This window comes from Megascapheus bottae, chromosome 10, assembly GCF_031878675.1.
Source record: "Megascapheus bottae isolate mThoBot1 chromosome 10, mThoBot2.hap1, whole genome shotgun sequence".
Classification (NCBI taxonomy): domain Eukaryota; kingdom Metazoa; phylum Chordata; class Mammalia; order Rodentia; family Geomyidae; genus Megascapheus; species Megascapheus bottae.
Genome location: NC_143518.1, coordinates 34633189 through 34656213, shown reverse-complemented (window position 1 = coordinate 34656213; position 23025 = coordinate 34633189). Strand labels below are relative to the sequence as shown.

Below are 23025 nucleotides of genomic sequence, written 5' to 3'. Positions count from 1 at the left end.
GCTTCTACTCCATCCGCTGTATGGGACCCATCACAGATGGGAGCGATTTCAGCCTGACCTTAATCCTCTGTTACTTCCTTGAAGAGTTTGACAAAGGGAAAAAAGGAAAGAACCATACCAGGCAGCAGTTGCAAGCCATGGAATGGAGGAAAGGCAGAGAGGAGCAGCACCAGAGGCCAGGAGAGAGTGGAAAGGGCCACAGCTTGTTTAAAAAAAAAAAAAAATCTGTAATTTGGAAGAAGGTGGTAATTAATTTTCAAAATACACTTTAGAGTCCCACCTTCCACACAGCTTCCTTACTCACAGCCCTTTGGTTTTTCAGACAAAATTTTAAGAGCCCTCATAAAGCCAGAAGTAATGATTACCCCCTCAATGCACCAAAAACAGTGTTGACTTCAACCCCTTACAAAGGTCGATAGACTTGTTTCTCCCTCTACATTTGTCTTACGGCTCAGTGGTAAGGTGGCTGTAGAGACGCACATCGGGGGAATAAGTGGAAACAGGAAACAAAGGGGAAGCCCAGGCACATGGGTGCAGGGAGGGGTGGGGAATACCACTTCCACTTTCCTTTGTCTTTTCCTTTAAAAAGAAAAAAAAGGCAGGGGTGTGATTGGTTGGAAGGGTAGAGAACAAACCCCAGAACAGTACATAAGCTCCAGAGGTGGGTGTTGGGAACAGTCCCCAGAGAAGTGAGGGGAAAGGTCAGGGCAGTGCTTGAAGCATCAAGTTCCTCAGGAGTTTCTGTCGGCCCAGCTCATAGTCCTCCTCGTCCACATTCACCAGCAGCTTGATGGCTTCATGGCCCACAGCTTGCTTGAGGGAGTCTGTGATGAAGACACCTTTCAGTGCCTCTAGTAATGAGCCATTGATGTAGTCGCGCCAGAATGCGTCGAGGTAGGTGAGCTCAGAGAACTTGATGTCACAGATGATAGAGCCCAGGTCCCGGGACTTGAGGATGGTGTTGGCCTGGTTAAAGCGCTCAAACTGGCGCTCAAGTGGGTCCTGCTTGTTAGAGAAGACATTGCCCTGCAGAGCAGTTTCATGCTGGCAGTATTCAGCTCGAACCCGCAGCCTGATGTCTATTGGAAAGGGAAGATAGGAACAGAAAGGGTTACAGAGAGAAATGAGTTTACAACTCATATTTAAAAAGCTGAAGAATGGCAAAATAGCAGTCTCTACTGTCAGCTTCTTTGTTTCCCAGGTCTAGTCCTGTGCCCATCCCCCTGCCTCTGGCCGCCAGGTCCTGGGCCTTGGACTCTGTCCCTAATCTTGTTTTGCTCAAGGATAGCATTCTATCACTTGAGCTACAGCACCACTTCTGGCATTTTCTGTGATTATTTAGAGACAAAGAGTCTCGTGGACTTTCTTGCCTGTGCTATTTTTGAACCACAACCCTCAGATCTCAGCTTCCTGAGTAGCTAGGATTATAGGCAGGAGCCACTGGCACCCAGCTTAGTTTTGTTTTTAATGCATCTCTGAAATTCTTGGCTGAGATCAGGAGTTTCCCTAAAGTGTGATGTATCCAGGTTAGCACTATTCCCATCACTCACAACCAACACTTTCATAGTAGAGGTACTTTCCTTATTAACAGGCAATGAAGTTATTTACTACTCCATCATCCTATATCAGCATCCCACAAAGAAGGAATCTTCCCAGTAACTGTAAACTACTCAACTTCACTTTGCAACAATAAACAGCACAGACTATCCATATCCCAGCAGTTCTTTTTATTTTCTCTCAGGCCTACACCTCAAATTCTTGAACTTCCTTACCACATGTCTGTTTTTCCTTGGGATCTGGTGTCACTGACTTCCGGCGTTTTCGCTGGCTCCCAAGAGTAGCTCTCCCTCTGGCTGGCCGCTTACTACACATCTGAGGACCCGAAGTCGGACAGCACACCACAGGATAATGGGGAGGCACTAATCAGAAGGCAAAATGGAAGAAAAAAACAGTAGAGTAAAAGCAAAAATTCAAATACTTCTCTTGCAATTCAGACTTAGCTCTAAAAGTAGTATCAATAACATGACCTCAGCCTTGAGATCGGTTCAGTGGGGAACAGTGCTTGCCTGGCATTCGTGAGGACCTGGGTTTGATCCCCAGCACTCAAAAAAACCCCAAAAAACTATGCTAGTCAAGCCCAGTATCACATCTGCAACCCTACCTACTCAGGAGGCTGAGATCTGAGAATCATAATTCACAGACAGCCAGGACAGAAAAGTCTGTGAGACTCATATCTCCAATAAGCCACTCAAAAAAAAAAAAAAAAAAAGTTATGCCAGATGTGCCAGTCTGTAAGTTCATGGCCAGCCTGAGCTATAGCAAAACTATCAGGAGACAAAATGTGTCCTGAAAGGAGAATACAAGGTGAAAACAAAGACCAAACTTAAGTAAAGCACTAACACTTTACCTGATTTTTTTTATGTGGTAAATGCAAGGAAACAACATCCATTCATTTAAGCTGGATAAACGAGAAATGCTTGACTATAAAAACTAGTAATAGTATCTTCTTACCTGTTTTGGAGGGTTGGGGAGACCTTGGTTCTGGATCACTGAGGGTTCTAGGGGTCACATAGCGAATTGATGTCTCCTCCAGATACTTGTCAACAAGATCAGGGCACACTGTAGGGAAAGAGAGTCATTCAAGAAAAAAATACACCCCTTCTCCCAATGGCCTCACAACTTACTCTCCTAAGTACTTCTCAGGCTTAGGGCCTCCTTCCTCTTAGATTCCTATGCTGCTCACTCTCCCAACTGTCTCCTGACTCAAGCCCCCAGTGCCCATGAGCCCTCACCAGCCCGTCTCTTCTTGAGGGTGACATAGGGTAGCAGGTCATGTCGAGTGATGATGCGCAGCAGCTGCAGCACCTGGCGAAAGTTACTCTCGTCACAGCGGCCCTGGCGCTCTAGTGCCAGTAAGAAGTCACGTCCATTTCGGATGAGTCCACGTTCGTGGTCATCAATAACATCAACAAAAAGAAAGGAAAGCACTCGTACATCTCTGTGTGTTAGGTGTGTGCCCACAATGTCAAACATACGGTGCAGGCTATAGAGCCCATGCTCCTGTTCACCATTCTCTTCTGGCCACACCTGGCTTGCCTGTCGCTTTAGGCCCGCCATGCTGGCGGCTCAGGGACAAAATGCCTTCCAGAATCCCTGCTCAGCAGCGACAATCCCCAGGATGCTGTAAGGACAGAATGAGAAGTTGAGGGATACTCAATGACAACAACCAGTCCAATTCCAATATTCCTAACATGATGCCTGACACAATATATTGCTTAGTGCATGCTTGTTAAGTACCTTTATTTTTTTTGTCAGTCCTGGGACTTGAACTCAGGACTAAGACGCTGTCCCTGAAATTTCTGCTCAAAGCCAACACTTTACCTACTTAAGCTAATTCCAACTCCATAGAAGCTCATTGGAGACAGTCTCACAGACTTTGAACCATGATACTTATATCTCTGTCTCCCAAGTATCTAGGATTACAGGGATGGGCCACTGGCACCTGGCAATCTTTTTTTTTTTTGGTCAGTCATGAGACTTGAACTCTGACCCTGGGCATTGCCACTTAGCTCTTAGGCTCAAGGCTACTGCCCTAGCCCTTGAGCCACAGCCCCACTTCCAGTTTTTTGGTGGTTAATTGGAGATGAGTGTTAGACATGAGCCACCAGCACCCAGCTGGCAATACTTTTAAAGTATTTAATTAATGTATTTCATGGCACTCTCCCTTAACTCTTTTCACTTAAGGCTGGTGCTTTGCCACTTGGGCCAGACCTTTACTTGTGGCTTTTTTGGTGGTTGGGCAATAAAGAGTCTTAGAAGCTTTACTGCCCAGGATTGGCTTTGAACTTTACTCTTCAGATCTCAACCTCCTGAGGAGCTAGGACTGGCATAAGCCATTGGGGCCTGGCTTTATTTAACAAAACAAATTCTAGCCAGTAGCCAGTGGCTCACCCTTGTAATCCTAGTTACTAAGGAGGCTGAGATCTGAGGGTTGTGGTTCAAAGCCAGTCCCCTTAAGACTGATCTCCAGGGGCCGGAAGCATGCACAATTGAGCTGGGTTCAATTCCCAGTAACACAAACATAGAAAAAGCCGGAAGTGGTGCTATGGCTCAAGTGGCAGAGCACTAGCCTTGAGCAAAAAATGTCCAAGGGCCAGCTCGGTGGCTCATGCCTGTAGCTACTCAGGAGGCTGAGATCTGAGGATCAAGATTCAAAGCCAGCCCCGGCACAAAAGGACCTGAGATTCTTATCTCCAAATGAACTCTATAAAACTGGGAAGTGGGGCTTGGCTCAAGGGTAGGGTGTTAGCCTTGGAGCTGAAGAGCTCAGGGACAGCGCCCATGCCTAGTTCAAGCACCATGACCCACAAAAAAAAAAAAAAAAAAAAAAAAAAAAAAAAAACTCTGATCTACAATTAACCACTCAGAGAACCTGGCTGGAAGAGAAGCTGTGGCTCAAAATGGTAGAGTACTGGCCTTGAGCAAAAGAAAAAGCAAAATAAGAGCTAAGGACAGAGCCTACGCCAAGTTCATGCCCCACAATAACAACAATGAAACTCTAAAACTCTCCTACTAGGGCCAGGAGTTTGGCCTACTGATAAGAGTGCTTGCCTAGCAGGCACAAAGACCCAGGCTCGATTCCTCAGTACCAGATACACAGAAAAAAAGCCGGAAGTGGTGCTGTGGCTCAAGTGGTAGAGCTCTGCCCTTGAGAAAGCCCAAGGATAGTGCCCAGGCCCTGAGTTCAAGGCTCAGGACTGGCAAAAAAAAAAACAAAAAAACAAACCTCTCTTCAACAAATAATTCTCTAAATCTAGATCATACGGGAGAAATACATTTCCCCTAAATGAAAATGTTGTATGCAATTTCAGGCTACACACTCAAAGTTGCCATTACATATAACCTTAATTGCTCCTTTTGCCCCAAAACACTTTATTTGGTGCCTTAAAAACTGATATTCCCCACTCCAGCCAGTTCATTTCTTAACTACAGGCAGTAGAGGACTCATTCTTCACTACAGGAAGTAGAAAACTCAATTCTTTTAATATAGAAGCTAAATCAGATGAATTTAGGGACTAACAATAGGAAAACTCAAAATGTTTACTAAGAAATATTTTAGGGGCCAAGAGTGTGGCCTTGTGTTAAGAGTGCTTGCCTAGCATGCATGAAGCCCTGTGTTCAATTCCTCGGTACCACATACACAGAAAAAGCTGTAAGTGATAGAGTGCTAGCCTTGAGAAAGCTCAAGGACAGGGCCTAGGCCCTGAGTTCAAGTCCCAGGATTGACCAAAGGGGAAACAAGAAAGAAATATTTTTAGATTCTATCATTACAAATTGTACAACCGAGAGTACAAGCAAATCACACTTAATTTCAGTGCCATTATCTATAAAACAGAGATGAAAATATCCACTTTCATAGTCGCAAGAATCCAATCAGTGAGCTTATGCTGATGGCTCACACTTGTAATCCTAGTAATCCTAGTGACTCAGAAGGTAAGATATGAGGATCAAGGTTCAAAGCCAATTAAGGCAGAAAAGTCCTCAACACTCTTACTGCCAACTAACCAGCAAAAAGCCCAAAGTGGAAGTATGGCTCAAGTGGTAGAACACCAGCTTTATGTGAGGAAAAAAAAAAAGGAAGAACCAGGCACGATGGCTCATGCCTGTAATCCTAGCTTCTCAGGAGGTTGAGATCTAAGAACTGCAGTTCAAAACCACCCCTAGCTACTGAGGAGACTGAGATCTGAGGATTTCAGTTCAAAGCCAGCCTGGGCACTAAAGAACAAGACTCATCTCCAATTAATCACTAGAAAATGGGAAGTGGGCCTGTGGCTCCAGGGGTAGGGCGGTTGCCCTGAGCTGAAGAGCTCAAGGACAGCGCCCAGGCCCAGAGTTCAAGCCCCATGACCCACCAAGAAAAAAAAAAAAAAAAAAAAAAAAGGCAAGAGTGCCAGGCCCCTGAGTTCATATGCTGATACTAACACATACACGCGGGTATGCGTGCGTGCCATGCTCATGCATGCACGCACACACACGCATGCACGCACTCGCGTGCACAAACACACACACACACACACACACACACACACACACACACACACACACACACACAGGTTATAAACATGAGTCTTGAAAAAGATTTCAAAGGTATAAGCATTCTTAACCTCTATTTCTCACTCATTCCTCTTAATTCTATCCTCATTTTTCTTACAATCCAACCAACTCCAAAAACATAACTGCTCAAAAGTTAGTAATACTCAACAAAAATCTGCAGGTTTGGCCGGGAGTTTGGACTAGTAGTAGAGTACTTGCCTAGCATGCACAAACACCCAGGTTCGATTCCTTGGTACCACATATATATAAAAGCCTGAGGTGGTGTTGTGGCTCAAGTGGTAGAACGCTAGCCTTGAGGAAAGTCCAAGGACAGGGGTCAGGCCCTGAGTTCAGTTCCCAGAACTGGCACAAAAAAAATAAATTGCAGGTTTACATTAACACTAAATTCTTACACTGAATATTCTTATTCTATGTTGTAGTCTTAATATCTTCATACCAGTTGGATATACCAATTTTAAGCTTTCCTCATGGATGCAATCTGTAAAATCCTGGGCAAGAACCAGCTTATATTCATTTTATAACCTGGCATTTGAGTCTCAAAGTTCTCCCATCATCTTGTGGAGTGTCAATGACCAAGCCATCAACCAAGTATTCAGTCTAACCATTTCCTACCCCATTCTACTCATACTTACTGTCCTATCAGATGGTACTACCCAATACTGTTCTCACAACCCCTAATCACCCAATCCATTCTAAATTACTACCAAGGCTACTGCTCTACCACTTGAGCCACAGCACCACTTCTGGTTTATTCTGTATGTGGTACCAAGGAATTAAACCTGGATCTTCCTGCATGCTAGGTAAGCACTCTACTACTAGGCCAGACTCCTGGCCTACTATTTGCCTCTTTTAAGAGTTCTCCCTAACATCAATGGTTTTTGATGGCAATAGTGATTTGATTTAAACAAGGGGCTTCTTGAAACATGCCTCCAGGTTGTTTGTTTTGTTTTTGAGATAGTTAGATTATATAAACCAAGTTTTGTTTTGTTTTGTTTTTTTCTTTCCTCCAGCCTCAGCCTCTGGGTATTCTGGGATTACAGACAAATGCCACCAAGCTTAACCCCACCCACATTCCTTGTAAAATGCACAACTGAAGCTGTAGATGCAGCTTAGCAGTCTCAGTAGTAGGATGCTTTCCTAGCATATGCCAAATTATTGATTTACTCCCCGGTACCACAAACAATAAAAACTCAAATACCTACATCACTTTCCTGCTTAAGACAATTCTCTAGCCCTCTCTGTAAGAATTCTAAATGTTGGCAGGGAGTTTGGCCTAGTGGTAGAGTGCTTGCCTAGCATGAAGGAAGACCTGGGGGTTCGATTCCTCAGTACCACATACTTAGAAAAAGCCAGAAGTGGTGCTCTGAGGCTCAAGTGGTAGTTCTAGCCTTGAGAAAAATCCAAGGACAGTCCTCAGGCCCTGAGCTTCAGCCCAGGACTGGCAAAAAAAAAAAAAAAAAAAGAATTCTAAATGTTGTATACTGCACATCCAGCATTCCAAGATCAGGCCATTTTTCAACATCTATCTCATCCCACTTTTTACTCTTTACCATTATTGGTTTTTATTTTCTAGTATGTTTATTTTCTAATATTTGCTTGTTTATAGTTCACATACCTTATAAAATTCACTTTTCCATACCTTTCTTCAGGCTATTCCCTGATGGCTAACTCCTACTTAACCAGTAAACCAGCTCAGATACTGCCTCCATATTCAATTCTCTACACCCCCAGGCTGGGTTCAGTTGTGAGCTTATGGAACACTGTGCATACTGCCTTTTTTTCAGTGTACTAAAATTATTCATGTATTTAGCATCCCACTAAATCCTGTAGCATGTATGGAGATGGACTAAGTCAAATTTATCTTCATATTACTAGTAATGGATACATCTTGCATTTGAAGAACTATTGCTTCATCTCCAAGGGATAACCATAGCAATTAAGAAATAAATTCACAGAAGTCTAATAGTGACCAGACCCCATTAAAAACAGACAAATGACTGGGTACTGGTGGCTCACGCCTATAATCCAACTATTCAGGAAGATGAAATCTGAGGATCACTGTTCAAAGCCAACTCAGGCATGAAAGTCCATGTGGCTCTAATCCCCAAGTCACCATCTAAAAATCAGAACTGGAGCTGTGGCTCAAAATGGTAGAATGATAGCCTTTATGAAAGAACTCAGAGACAGTGCCTGGGCTCTGAGTTGAAGGCCCATGACCAAACAATAACAAAAATGAACCCTGACATATGTTGTCATGCATGTAGCTATTCAGAGATGCCTCAACCACAGAGAACTACATATATACCATACGCTCATCAAACCCAAGACTGAAGCACAGAAACACACCTCCTTTCAAAAGGGAAGGTCTAGGGGCCGGGAGTTTGGCCTAGTGGTAGAGTGCTTGCCTAGCATGCACGAAGACCCTGGTTCAATTCCTTGGTACCACATACATAGAAAGAAGCCAGAAATGGTGCTGAGGCTCAAGTGGTAGAGCTCTAACCTTGAGAAAGTCCAAGGACAGTGCTCAGACCCTGAGCTCAAGCCCATGACTGGCAAAAAAAAAAAAAAAAGAGAGGTCTACTTTGAAATTACTCAGGCCATGAGTTCTGATATGTGAAAAGGCTATATAAACAATAATAGTTTCGTTTGTTTAATTTTGTTTTGAATCTGGTACTGGGGCTTTAACTCAAGGGTTTGGGCTCTCCCTTGGCATTTCCACACAAGGACAACACTTTTCCACTTGAGCCATACCTCCAGCTCTTGGTTACCTGGAGATCTAAGTCTTTTGGATTTGTCTACCGGGGCTAACTGCCAATAGAGATCCTCCAATCACAGTCTCCTGAGTGCTAGGATTATAGGCACTAACCACCAGTGCTAGGCTAAAATGAAATAAACCAAATACAATTTTGAGAGCTCAAAGTAAAGGACATAGTCTGTGAAATACCTCCTCAGCTGCAGACTGGATTCCCCCTCCCACATGGCACTTTCACTTTTATCTGCTGCTATCCATGAGTACCATGGAGGTGCTAAAGAAAAACAACTCAGAAGCAGGCAACAAGAGAAAACTGAGCTTTCTGAGAGCATTTTTCTCCTAGTACTGGGTCATAAACTTGGGGCCTTGAATTCTTGTCTAGCTTTTTTGCTCACAGATGATACTCTACCACTTGAGCCACACCTCTAGTTCCAGCTTTTTTGCAGTTTAATTGGAGAGAAAGAGTTCCAAAGATTTGCCTACCCTAGCTGACTCCAAACCTCAACTGCTTTTCAGTCTCCTGATTAGCTAGGATTATAGGAGTGAGCCACCAATGCCAGCTATAAACACTTGATTGTGATGCCTACAGGAAGGGGGGTGTCAGCATGTAATGAGGGCAGGGTGCTCCTAAATATCTTTTTTTTTTTTTTTTTTTTTTTGCCAGTCCTGGGCTTCAGCTCAGGGCCTGAGCACTGTCCTTGGACTTTCTCAAGGCTAGAGCTCTACCACTTGAGCCTCAGCACCACTTCCAGCTTTTTTCTATGTATGTGGTACCGAGGAATCAAACCCGGGTCTTTGTGCATGCTAGGCAAGCACTTTAACCACTAGGCCAAACTCCCGGCCCTCCTAAATATCTTATAATATATAGTTTCCCCAAAGAATAATCTGTCCCAAAAGATCAATAATGCTGAGGATGAGAAACGCTCTTCTAGGTGGAACATGAAGAAGGGTTAAAAGTGAAAGAATGTTTATCACTATATTACTTTCCACATGGGTCTGGAGAAGGAAGACATTTAGGAGTCTCTCTCTCCTTCTCTCTCTCTGCCCTGGGACTTGGACTCTGGGCCTGGGCATTGTCCCTGAGCTCTTCAGATCAAGACTACCATCCCACTGCTTGAGCAACAGTGTCACTTCCAATTTCTAGTGGTTACTTGGAGATAAGAAGAGTCTCATGGTCTTTAATGCCTGGGCTGGCTTTGAACCCTGATCCTCAGATCTCAGCATCCTGAGTAGCTAAGATTACAGGGATGAGCCACCATGCCTGGCTGACATTAGGTCTTGCTAATCCAAACCCACCAAACAATCTTCCAGAAGATTGCCAGCCAGACATAGGTTCATTTAACTAGCACAAAGGAGTTCCACCTCACTCCAGCCTTGGGTCCAAGATCACCTGCAGCTAGATTCAGATGAACAGCAGGGGTAAGGATACACTCCCTTGTGGCCATCCCAGGACATCTACCCTGACCTACTTCATTCTAGAGTTCTATGGAAGACTGCTCCTATGCCTCTGAGCATTTTTTCCCCCCTGCATTTCTTTTCTTCCTCACCCCCCTTTGGTGGTATTGAAAGAGTAAACTCATGCCGAGTGTGGCTCACTCCTGTAATCCTAACTACTCAGGAGGTTCAGATCTGAGTATCAAGGTTTAAAGCTAGCTCAGCCCAAGGACTTGAGACTCTTATCTCCAATTAACCTCTAGAAAATGGGAAGTGGGGCTTGGCTCAAGGGTAGGGTGGTAGCCTTGAGCTGAAGAGCTCAGGGACAGCGCTCAGGCTAAGTTCAAGCCTATGGGGGTCATTCTCAGGGCCATTCCTTGTGAGTTCACTAATCAAGACTTTTATGCTGCTTACTCAATGAAACCAAACAAGCAGAAGTAGCCCAGAGTTAGTGCCTCAAGCTTGTAATATTAGTCAGGAGGCTGAGATCTGAGGATAACAGTTTGAAGCCTGCCCAGGCAGGAAGTCCATGAAACTTTTATCTCCAATCAGGAAATGGAGCTGTGGCTCAAGTGTAGAATGCCAATTTAGAGCCCTCCTCCTGACCCCCAACAAAAAAGAAAAGTTCTAGGACAGTGCCCATATCCAGGTCCCACTGGCACACACGCTAGCTTATAAGAAAACACGTGCGCACACACACATAAAAGCAAGCAGAAGTAAGTTTCCCAAGGCCAGTTCTTGGGAGAAATGTCAGGAGGCTGTCATACAAGCTAATAAGCATCCCTCCCTACTTCATTATCATCTAAGGTTGGGAGTACTTCATTCAGCAACCCAGATGGGGGCTCTTGGAATCTTCCAGATTAACTAATTGACTACTAATAATTAACTACTAATATCCTCTTTTTTTTGTTGTTGTTGGTCATGGGGCTTGAACTCTGGGCCTGGGCACTGTCCCTGTGCTCTTCAGCTCAATGCTACATCCCTAACTCTAGGCCTGAGCACTGTCCCTGAGCTCTTCAGCCTAAGGTTACCACACTACCCCTGGAGTCACAGTGCCACATCCTGTTTTCTAGTGGTAAACTGGAGATAAATAAAAGTCTCACAAACTTTAGTGCCCGGGCTAGCTTTGAACCTTGATCCTCAGATCTCAGCCTCCTGAGTAGCTAGAATTACAGGCATGAGCCACCGAGCCTAGCCGAATAGCCTCTTAAATAAAATACACTGGGGCCAGGAGTTTGGCATAGTGATAGAGTGCTTGCCTAGCATTCACAAAGACCCAGGTTCGATTCCTCAGTACCACATAATATAGAAAAAAGCTGGAAATGGTGCTATGGCTCAAGTGGTAGAGCTCTAGCCTTGAGAAAGCCCAAGGACAGCACTCAGTCCCTGCGTTCAAGCCCCAGGACTGGCAAAAAATAAAATACACTGTAGCAGAAAAAAAGCAAAGCAGCCTAAAATACAGTAATCCTAGATTGTTGGAGTCGTGAATATGTTCCCCTCTAAACAGAAGAATAGAAATCTAGAATCTTGGTATCTCTAAAACTGCCAGATACTAAAAGACAAACACTATAGTAATAGAGTTTAGATCTCACTGGATAGTTTGGCTACTTGAGATGCTGACATACTGTTTCTTCCCTGTCATCTTATAAAAATAATTATTGATTTGAATAGATCCATGTATTTTGGTGAGTTCTAGTGAGACTTTGTTGTTGTTTCCTTTTGAAAAGTCTAAGTTAGGGGCTGGAAATATGTCTTAGTGGTAAAGTGCTTACCTAGCATGCATGAAGTCCTGGGTTCAAGTCCACATAAACAAAAAAAGCTGGAGGTGGTGCTGTGACTCAAGTGATAGAGTGCTAGCCTTTAGCAAAAGAAGCTCAAGGACAGTGCCCGAGCCGAATTCAAGACTCAGGACTTGAGGGGGGGAGGGGAGGGAGGGAGGGAGGGAGGGAGGGAGGAAGGGAGAGACAGAGACAGAGAGAGATCTAAGCCAAGTTCCAGTGAGTCTATTTGTACCCCCAGATTTCTTCCTGATTGAACATTTTCTGTTGAGTTTCCAAGTCCAAGCAGTACAGTGTCAACATCCAGAGATGATAACTGTAACTTTCTGAGGTACTCTTTCTCAGAAGTTCTGAAAACAACTTGTGGAAGAAATAAAAAATAATGTCTTGAGATTAAAATGGTAGTCTAGTTTCTTTCTAACAAGCAATCTGTATCTTCATTTGAGAAACTAGACATGTTTGACTCTCAGAAATCTGAGAGGAAAGTCATGTCAAAGAACTAAAAGAGTGGTGTCTTAAAATTGCATGTGAAAACTACATGGAAAATCTTAAAGATGGCTATAAGTATAAAAAGCTTTCAAGCAAGGACTAGGAAAATGTAAACAAATATCTGGAAGTCAGTTACAGTGCATATATTCAAAAGAAGATTCCAAGAACTCTAAACCATTGAGAAAGTAAAGCTTCCAGTGGAAGAAAGGTGCCTCTGCTAACTTCCACCTGTGACATTTACTACACAATGTACAAGACTACAACTTTCCATATGTTAAAAACGCTAGAGCCAAGAGGACTGAACAATAACAAACTAAAGCACAGCGCTTATTCTAAGACACCCAGTTTTCTCTCTCTTCCCTTCTATCTCCAGTTACCTGAAGAGAGATCTTAATGCACTCAGAATGTGTGAGTGAAGAATCATTTTCTCTGGTATGTACTCCATTACTGAACTCAACCCCAATACACTTCTCATGCTATTTCCATTCCATTCTATTGTTTAAAAATATCTTTGTTTTGTTGTTTGGTTTTGTTGTTATTTTCTTGTCAGTACTAGGACTTAAACTCTGGGCCTAGACACTGTCCTGTCAAGGCTATCGCTCTAAGTCACAGTGCCACTTCCAGCTTTTTCTGTGTATGTGGTACTGAGGAATAGAACCCAGGATCCAGTGCATGCTAGGCAGACACTCTACCACTAGGCCATGCTCCCAGCCCTCTAAAAATATTTTTTAAAACATAAACTTCCAGACTTATCTCTGCAAGACACTTAATTTCCCAAGCCTCTTCCTAGCACAAGTTTCAAAGCCAGCAGAAAAACAAAAATAAAGGGGGAAGTCAAACTTAAATTTTTCTTTTGATATCTCAAGGATCCACAATCAATCTCGATGGCAAAAATTCAGATAGAAGCCTAAAGCTTCAAACTGATCTATTCCAAGCTAAACATGGGAATTCACCCACAACAAAACTCCCAACTTTCCCTGCTAGCCGTTTCATGAATAGTATCAACTCCAACAATTTTCAGTCTCAACATCTCATGGCAAGAAAAGTCCTAGAGTCAACCATTTCTGGAAACCCTTTGTCAACTAATGTTGTCTCACTTTCCTCAAGTCCTAATTCCATCTAGGTTGTTAAAAATCCTACGGCTGACTGACATCTTTACAAGGAACTGGATGGAAAGTGATTGCAGCTAAAGAACGCACTTTTCCCCTCACCACTTCTCTTATCAGACCAGAACTTATTCAGACCATGAAAACACAATACACACTGGAGAAGCATCCACTCACACATTTCAGTAAAGTTATTTTACACTGACCTCCTTCCTCCTATCCTTTAGAAGGGCAAAAGAAGGATCCGCAAACTAAAGCATTTAATTAGCCTGTCTTAGATACCAGCCTGTTTTCTTCCTAAAACTTCCAGAACCTTTACCTTGGTATATAACGTTTCCAAACAGCCATGATTCTTTTCCCAGTCTTGTTACTGCTAACTGCTACGAACCAGAAAAGTCTTTTACTCCTCGACACCAGTTTCCCTGTTCTCCCTTTTGTAACCAGGAGGAAGAAAAAAAGGGGGGAGGGGGAGCAGTAAGCTGGAGAGCTTTTTGGAAAGCAAATCTAGTTGAACCTTCATTCAACCCCAATTCTCCAAACCCACATGATCATTCTCTCCTGCCCTTCCCACCCTATTAAAAGCTGGGGGCCTGGCCTGGCGAAGAGAACTGGCTGCAACTGATGCTGCTTAACTCCGCTCTCTTCTTCCTTTCCACCCGGGAAAAGAGAAACCCCGGAGCCCTCGTCGCCGGGTGCAGCTCCCCTTCCCCTTCCTCCTCCCAAACTTTCCTCCCAGGCTCCCACTTTCTCCCTTCCCTCGCCACACCGACGCCCTCCCTCCATTGCCCCAGCCTCCCTGCCTTCCACCCGAATTCTCCCCGAGTCCCTTCCCCCTCCCACTTCCAATGTTAACACTTTTAAAACCTCCCTCCACCCAACGCCTTTCGGTCCCGGTCTCACCTTCTCCCACCTCGTCACAACAGCCTCACCAGAGTCCCGTCCTCCCTCCGGCCACGCGCCCACGGGCCCCCTTCCCCTGCCCACCCCCCGCGCGTCTCCCACGGGCTGAGGCCCCGGCCCCTTCCAAGCCGCCGGATCGCAGCCCCACTCCCCACAGCCCGGCCCTCGCCCGGGACCCTCTGGCCTGGTCCAGCCGGGGCCCTTGTTTACGCCCCTCCCCGTGCGCCGACTCCCGCGCCCCGACCCCGGCCCTCGCCCGCAGTTGCCCTGTCCCCTGCACGCCCCCCTCGGCGGCTCCCTGCCCCCACCTCGCCGCGTCCCGTCACCTCCCTCTCTGGAGGTTCTCAGGCTGGACGTCGCCACCGCCTCCCCCTCCACTTTCCTTCCCCAAGCCCCGGGCGGCCCCGCCCGGCCCCGCCCCGTCCCGCTCGACTCCCCCTCCCCACCCCGGCCGCCCCGCTGCCTCACTCTCGGCTCAGGCTCGGCGCCGCCATGTTGGATCCATCCGCGCCGCTCTCCCGGGCCCGCCTGTCTGCCTCCCGGCGCCGCATCCGGGCTCCGGCCGCCGCCGCCGCCGCCGCCGCCGCCGCGGGCGTGGGGGAGGGGAAGGGGAGGCGGGCGGGGGCAGCCGCGTCCTGAGCAGCGCCTCCCGGAACCCGGCCGGTTAGCGGCGGCTTCGAGACCGTAGTGAGGCATGAGCCGGAGTAGCCATGCTGGGTCAGGGCAGCCTGGCAGCGACATTAAGCGGGCCGTGGACAGCTTCACTCGGGAAAGAGAGCATAGGGATTGGCAGCCATCTTGCTTTGGGGCAAGCTGGCAACGCAGGTTTCTCTTGGCGGCCTGGGAGTGGGGGGAGGGAATATGGAGTGGGGGAGGGGTAGGCATGCTTCACTGTGGACGCGGCGGTGGCGTCAGAGCTGCCTGATGGCTACTTCCAGACCCGCTGAGAGACTGGGGCGGCAGCCATGATGCATGAGGGCGGAATAGCATGGGCGTCGGATTGGCTGGCGAGCCTGGGTGAAAGGTCAGGATCCGGATTTGACCTTTGCTCTGAGCTTCCTGGTCACCCGGACGTGCTGGAAGCCCAGCCCCGGCGCCGAAGCCCTTCCCAGATTGTCTCTGTTCGGCGCGTGCCTTGTGAACCCCGACTTCCCGCCGAAGTGTCGCCCGAGCCCAATCGCGTTGGGAATCGCTTGGGCCGGGGTGCGGGCGGGGGGCGCGGCGGGGCGCGGGTTCGCCGCCCGGTGAGGAGGAGGTGATGCCGCCGGCCTGTGGGATTCGGGAGGGGCCCGATCTCGCCCAGCCCTGTAAATGACTGTCTCGAGGGCGGTGAAGAGGCGTTTGTAGGGTCTGAGTCGAGGTGTGAACAATTACTATTGCCTTCTGGAGATCCGGCGGCGCGGCGCGGGCGGGCGTGTTGGCGCGCGCCGGCCCGCCCAGTTCCTCCGGCTCGAAGAAGTGGGGGAAGCGGCTGGGGTGTCGTGTAGAGGTGCGTGCGGGGCACGTGTGAAGGTCTCCGGCGCAGTCCCCGGAGGGCGAGCGTGCAGAGTGGAGGACAAAGATAAGAGGTGAGGAGAGCTGGGAAGCTCGCACCCCGGGAGGGGGAGCCGTGCTGGGCCCCCAGAAAGGAGGGGGGGTGCTGACAGCGAGGTGGATTCAAGGAGGGACAGCTGGGCCGTACTGATGCTGTTTGATCTAGTCTGGAGGAAGGTAGAGTTTGGGGGTGCCTGTGGACTATCCAGTGGACAAACGAATGTTAAATAATGTGTGTTGGGAACACAAAAGGTTTGAGGTGTGTCTGTGTACATCTAAGATATCTGTCCGTTGAAGCCGTGGAAGTGGGTAAGATGGCCCAGAGAATAGGTACATAGCATGGCACAAGGGAAGGAAGCTGAAGACAGGACTGAGAATGAGCAGACAAAAAGGAAACTAGGAGGAGCCGGTGCGTGTGAGGCTGAGATCGGAGGATCGCTATTCTAAGCCCGGACAGACGGAAAAGTCCGCCTTGACTGTTAACCTCCAATTAACCACCAGAAACCCGGAAGTGGCGCTGTGACTCAAGCGGAAAATGCTCAGGGACAGTGCCCAGACCTGAGTTCAAGCCTACGAGCCACCCCCCAAAAGAAGTTCTAGTGAAGGGAGAATAGACAGTGCTTAGAAGCAGAAGACAGATGAGATGCTTTTTCAGCTCAGAAGGGATAGGAAACGGTGTAAAGTCATGTAACAAGCGGAGACCTTCCGGTAAGGTTCCCTGCCTCCTATACTGCAGCAAGTTGGAATTGCTAACGGCCTCTTCTTCCTGCACTCTGGTTCTAACTCCCTGTAATTCCACTTCCTGCTCCTGTTTTTATTCTCTGATCAGCACATCACATCTGCATGTATGTCACCTGCACATAGCTACCATGCCCCTATTTTTATTTATTGGTGCTGGGGATCAAACCCAAGGATTTATTATACTTTTTTCAGACGATGTTCCTCAGTTTTGCCAGAGTTGATACCTTCCCACACCAAACATTCTCTTAAGGAAGTGTTCTATGCTATGTGAGAGTATGGATGGAACGGAGAAAGTGGAAAACAATGGAAGGGGTGACAGTGATCAAGATTCACTCAACCTGATATACAGAATTGAAACCTCTTTGTACTACTACTAAATACTAAAATTTAATTTTAAAAAAAGTGGTCTAGTGGTAGAGTGCTTGCCTAGCATGCAGAAGACCCGGGTTCAATTCCTTGGTACCACATACATAGAAAAACAGAAGTGATGCTGTGGCTCAAGTGGTAGAGCTCTATCATTGAGAAAGCCCAAAGACAGTGTTCAGGCCCTGAGTACAAGCTCCAGGACTGATTTTTTTTTTTTTAAGTGTATTGTCCAGGAGTATGGCCTAATGGTGGAGTGTTTGCCTAACAAGCACGAAGACCCAGGTTCACTTCCTCAGTACCACATACATAGAAAAGCCGTAAGTGGTGTTGTGGCTCAAGTTGTAGAGCACTAGCCTTGGGAAAGCCCAAGGACGGTGTTCAGGCCAAGTTCAGTCCCCAGGACTGGCAAAAAAAAAAAGGGGGGGGGGTGTTCTCTGTTGAGGCTAAAGGGATGTTTCAAGTGGTAGAGTACTTGGCCAGTATATATCCCAAATCCCTGGGTTTAATACCCAGGATTTCTCCCCCCCCCCCCCAAAAAAAAGGTTTATATATATTTAAATCTAGGCTGGCAGAATGGCTCAAGTACTAAGTCCCTGCAAACATGAGACCTTGAGTTTAAACTCTGTACCACACATACACAAAATTAATGGATATCCTATTGGCAGCCCATTGAGGGCCTCACTGAACTACCACCAGTGCCTGCCATTCTGATCTACTCCTTGGTTTCCACTAACTCTAACCCTTCCAGTTACTAATTTTGAAGCCAGGAATCATACTGCACCTCCACATCCCTGTACGATGCCTGGGTTCATACCTAGTTATAATCCTCTGGTTCGGACCGAGCTATAATTCCTGTTGGTGTACCCTGGTACCTGATTAGAAACACAAGAGACACACTGATTTGCTGAATCCAAAAGTCCTCCACCCCAGATCTGACCCTCACAAATAGGACTTGGCAAGTTCTTAAGTTTTTCTCATCTGTGAAAAGAAAAATATAACACCTCTTGATCATTGTTTCTGAGTAGTTAGCATTACAGGCCTGAGCCACCAGCGCCTAGCTTATATTAAAGTATTACAGCTGGGTGCTGGTGACTCATGCCTAATCCTAGACACTCAGAAAACTAAGATCTGATGATCCAGGTTCTAAGCCAGCCTGGGCAGCAAAGTCCCATGAGACAACTCCAAAGTAGAGGGGCCAGGAGTTTGGCCTAGTGGTAGAGTGCTTGCCTAGCATGCACGAAGACCCGGGTTCAACTCCTTGGTACCACATATTTGGAAAAAGCCAGAAGTGGTGCTGAGGCTCAGGTGGTAGAGCTCTAGCCTTGAGAAAAATCCAAGGACGGTGCTCAGGCCCTGAGCTTAAGCCCAGGACTGGCCAAAAAAAAAAAAAAGTAGAGCTGTGGCTTTAAGTAGTAGAACACTAACCTTGAGAAAAAGAGCTCGGGGCAGTGCCCTGAGTTTAAGGCCCACAACTAACAAAAATAATACCACAGATCTTAATGCTTGGTAAATATTACTTGATATATATTTATTATTTTTGTGGGTCATGGGTCCTGAACTCTGGGCCTTGGCACTTTCCCTGAGCTCTTCAGCTCAAGGCTGCTGCCCTACTCCTGGTGCCACAATCCCACTTCCCGTTTTCTAGTAGTTAATTGGAGATAAGAGTCTCACGTTCTTTTGGCTTTGAACCTTGATCCTCAAATCTCAGCCTCCTGAGTAGCTAGGATTACAGGTGTGAGCCACCATGCCCAGCTTGATACTTATTTTATAAGGGCCGGGAGTTTGGCCTAATGGTAAAGTGTTTGCCTAGCATGCATGAGGACCCAGGTTCGATTCCTCACCCAGGACTGGCATACACACACACACACACACACACACACACACACACGTGTGTATATATATAAATATATCATACACCAAGTTTCAGCAAAGTGGCAGGCTCTCTACTGCCCTCATGTGGATAGCTTTTTCCATGTCACTGGTTATTTAAAAAAAGGAGGGGGGGTGGTCTCAGCAAATCCGTATTAGCCAATTTGAATTTATTTTTCTTTTTTTTTTATTGTAATTAGTAAAAGGGTTACATGATATTTGCCAGATAGAAGGTGCATTAATTCACATACATTGATACCCTTTCACATGTTTGAATTTATTTTTCTTCAGTTGGTTCAATTAAGTAAAAATGCCCTCACTCTACCTTTCTCAAATAACACCAGAAAAACTTAATCTTTTTCTGAAAATAAGATATACCATCCTCCAAATCTGTTAATCTAGTAAGACTGACAAGAAAGGCCAGTCATTTGCTTAATCAATGCATGGTAAGTATTTTTTAATGACTAGTACTGTGATATATAGGATAAAACATGGTGGGGGAGTGAGGGAAAGTGGGAGAAAAACAAGGGAGGGAATAACAATGTTTGACAAGAAATGTACTCATTGTGATACATATATAACTGTAAACCCTCTACATTGCCTCAACAATAAAATTAAATTCAAAAAAGTGTACTTAATGCCTTACTTATGAAACTAACACCCCCATGCTGATCACTTTTAGAAGAACATAGTGTTAAACAAAACAGATGGTCATGTGGGCACTGGTGATTCACACTCATAACCCTAGCTACTCAGGAGACAGATCTGAGGATCCTGGTTCAAAGCCAGTTCAGGAAGGAAAGTGCATGAGACTCTTCAGTTAACCACCAGAAAACCAGAAGTAGAGTTATAACTCCAAGTGGCAGAGCACTAGCTTTGAGTGAAAGAGCTTAGGGACAGTGCCTAGGCCCTGAGTTTAAGCCCTATGACCAAGAACAAAACACGGTCTACATCTTTCTGTGTTTGAGGAGGTAACATGGAGTCTGGATTCCAAGTGAAGCCATCATTCTGATGAATGGAAGGAATATTCTTGACTGAGTAAAAGATAACTTTAGACAGTCCTAAAGAAGAAAAAGATTTACAACTTGGAAGATGAAATTATAAGGGAATGGACAGCTGGATGGGGTTCTGCTCTTTTTGTTTTATTAGTCATGGGGCTTTTACGTGAACTCAGCCAAACAAAAGGAATATCATAAACATCTGCTCATAATTGAAGTCTTCCTCTGGAAAATAAAAAGTGAACCTTAGCCCTTAGTGTTTTTAGTTTTACCTTCTGATCATCTGTGGGAATTACTTAAAACAACAAGCTAAATTCATTATTTAAACATAAACAATCTTGGCTGGGAGTTTGGCCTAGTGGTAGAGTGCTTGCCTAGCATGCACAAAAACCTAGTTCGATTCCCTGGTACCACATACATAGAAAAAAAGCAGCAAGTGGTGCTGAGGCTCAAGTGGTAGAGCTCTAACCTTAAAGTCCAAGGACAGTGCTCAGGCCCTGAGCTCAAGCCCAGGACTGGCAATAAATAAACAAACAAACAAATAAATAAATAAATAAATACAGTCTTAGCCAGGTGATGGCTCACACCTGTAATCCTAGCTGTCCAGAAGCCTGAGATCGTGGTTCAAAGCCAGCCCAAATCAGGAAAGTTCCAGGGACTCTTACCTGCAATAAACTGAAAAAAAAAAAAAAGAAAGGAAGAGGGCCAGAGGAAGAGAGTGGGAAGATGAGGGAAGGGGGAAAGAAAAGGAAGTAGAGGCCGGGAGTTTGGCCTAGTGGTAAGAGTGCTTGCCTAGCATGCATGAAGACCTGGGTTCGATTCCTTGGTACCATATACATAGAAAAAGCTGGAAATGGTGTTATGCCTTAAGTGGTAGAGCTCTAGACTTGAAAAAGTCCAAGGACAGTGCTCAGACCCTGAGTTCAAGCCCCCGAGAGAGAGAGAGAGTGCTATGGTACCACCTGCTAGCCTTGAGCAAAAGGAACTCAGAGATGGCCAGGAGTTTGGTGTAGTGGTACAGTGCTTGCTTTTGAAGGCCCAGGTTTGATTCCTCTGTACCACATACATAGAAAAAGCTGGAAGTGATGCTGTGGCTCAAGTGGTAGAGCTCTAGCCTTGAGAAAACCCAAAGACAGTTATCAGGCCATGAGTTCACGCCTCAGGACTGGTAAAACAAAAATAAATAAAAAAGAAAAGAAATTCAGAGATTACCCAGGCCCTGAGTTCAAGTTCCAGGACTGGCAAAAGAAAAAAGAAAAGAAACAAGTACTGCCTTTTTTTGAATGTCATCCCCAAATCCTATTATATAAATTATGGTATTGCATACACATACACAGTAATCCTATAATAATTATTTCCCTGATGGAGTTTTGTATATGTGAAATATAAATTCTTCGGTGTATCAAATGTTTCTGTACATGTTCAGTATCCTGCAGCTGTGAAAATATAGCTATGACTAATTACTATGCAAATACTTGAAATTTTATTTATGTACGTGTGGTAGTCACCAAGATAGCCATTTATTATTATTCTTCTTGTTGTCATTGTTGTTAACTAAGTAGAACTCAGGGATGAATTAAGGAAGTGTCATGTTTTTATAAACACTGCTTCTGGCTGGAAATTTGGAAGCACTGAACTTTCAACCATGAAATAAATATACTCAAGTTACTGAGGAAAAAAAAAAAAAGAATTATTTCCCTGCCAGGCATGGTGGCTCACACCTGTAATCCTAGCTACTCAGGAGGCTGAGATCTGAGGATCATGGTCCAAAGTCAGAGGGGGCACTAAAGACTAAGAGACTCTTCTCTCCAAATAACCACTAGAAAACCAGAAGTGGGGCTGTGACTCAATGGGCAGGGTGGTAGCTTGTAGCTGAAGAGCTCAGGTCAATGCCCAGCCTCAGGCAGGGGCAAGATGGTAACATTGAGCTGAAGAGCTCAGGGACAACACCCAGGCCCAGAGGTTCAAGCCCCATGACCCACCAAAAAAAAAGAAAAAAAGAAAAAGAAAGAAAGAATACTTCTCCTTTTATGAATGAGAAAATGCACAAGGTTAAAGTAACTGTACAAAGTCTAATGATAAATTGTAAGGCCTCATTCCAAATCTCTTCTCTGTACCATACCACAGTGGCCACACCTAAAATGAAATAAATCTTTTTCCTGGGAGATGATTTTTCAGGAGAGGTAGCAGAAAACTTTGTCTTAGATGTATCTCTTTTTATTTACTTATTTGGTGGGGTCTGCATTCTAGGTTTTGGACTTCCTAGGCAGGTGCTCGACCATTTGAGTTACACCTATAGTGTCAATAGCCACTGTTTTTATGGAAGAGGTGTGTGTAACAACCTGATAAGTGATATGACATCCTGATAAATGAAAAAAAAACCATACTATCATCTCAAGTAGGAGAAAAAAGCATTACACACATCTATTTGTGACTTGTGTGTGGGGCTTGAACTGGGCCTGGATACCTTTGAACCCCAATCCTCAGACCCAGCCTCCTGAGTAGCAAGGATTACAGGTGTAAGTCACCAGCGCCCTTCCATTTATGACTTAAAAGAAAAAAAAATCTCAATATACAAGGAATGGATGAGAACTCCCTCAATGGAAAGACATGATTCCTTCCTGAATAATCTCCCCCTTTCCACCACCACCACCCCCAAAAAAAGTGGGTCACTCGAATGGAGGGATGAATGCAGTCACTGCGTTCACTGATACACTCTGCAACTTGTGGACTGGGGGGAAATGGGAGAAAGAGAAGGGATGACATCATCCAAGAAGCATTACCTGCATTATGGGACTGTAAGCCCTTCGTACGCCTTCTTACTGACAGAAAGCACGGATCTACTTTGGAAAAGGAACAAATCTCTCCGTGTGTCTTTCGCCCTCTCCGCGTTGCCAGTCGCGGTTTGAACTCGGGGCCGGCGCTCCAGGCCGGCGTTCCGCCGC

The 23025-nt window shown here is 45.6% G+C and overlaps 1 protein-coding gene across 7 annotated transcripts; it reads right to left on the bottom strand.

The window, feature by feature from the left end:
- Positions 1–209: 209 nt before the first annotated feature.
- Dedd (death effector domain containing) lies at positions 210–22986 on the bottom strand. Of its 7 annotated transcripts, none has more exons than XM_090340635.1 (6): positions 15042–15401; positions 13993–14104; positions 2793–3181; positions 2512–2619; positions 1773–1919; positions 210–1079 (listed from the first exon to the last, which is right to left on the bottom strand). In XM_090340635.1, exons 3-6 carry the CDS (start codon positions 3115–3117, stop codon positions 703–705), a joined length of 957 nt encoding a protein of 318 aa, XP_090196761.1. In that variant the 5' UTR covers positions 3118–3181; positions 13993–14104; positions 15042–15401; the 3' UTR covers positions 210–702. The 7 variants fall into 7 exon arrangements, with proteins under 7 accessions (XP_090196761.1, XP_090196762.1, XP_090196764.1 ...); XM_090340636.1 differs by lacking the exon at positions 15042–15401 and adding an exon at positions 14574–14609; XM_090340638.1 differs by lacking the exons at positions 13993–14104; positions 15042–15401 and adding an exon at positions 22864–22986.
- Positions 22987–23025: the final 39 nt, after the last annotated feature.

Coding starts and splice junctions, on each gene's coding strand:
- Dedd (XM_090340638.1), bottom strand. CDS start 3,117: ATGGCGGGCCTAAAGCGACAGGCAAGCCAGGTGTGGCCAGAAGAGAAT. Junction 2,620..2,792: donor CCTCAAGAAGAGACGGGCTG/GTGAGGGCTCAT, acceptor CTTTCCCTACAG/TGTGCCCTGATCTTGTTGAC. Junction 1,080..1,772: donor CAAGGAAAAACAGACATGTG/GTAAGGAAGTTC, acceptor CCTTTCCAATAG/ACATCAGGCTGCGGGTTCGA.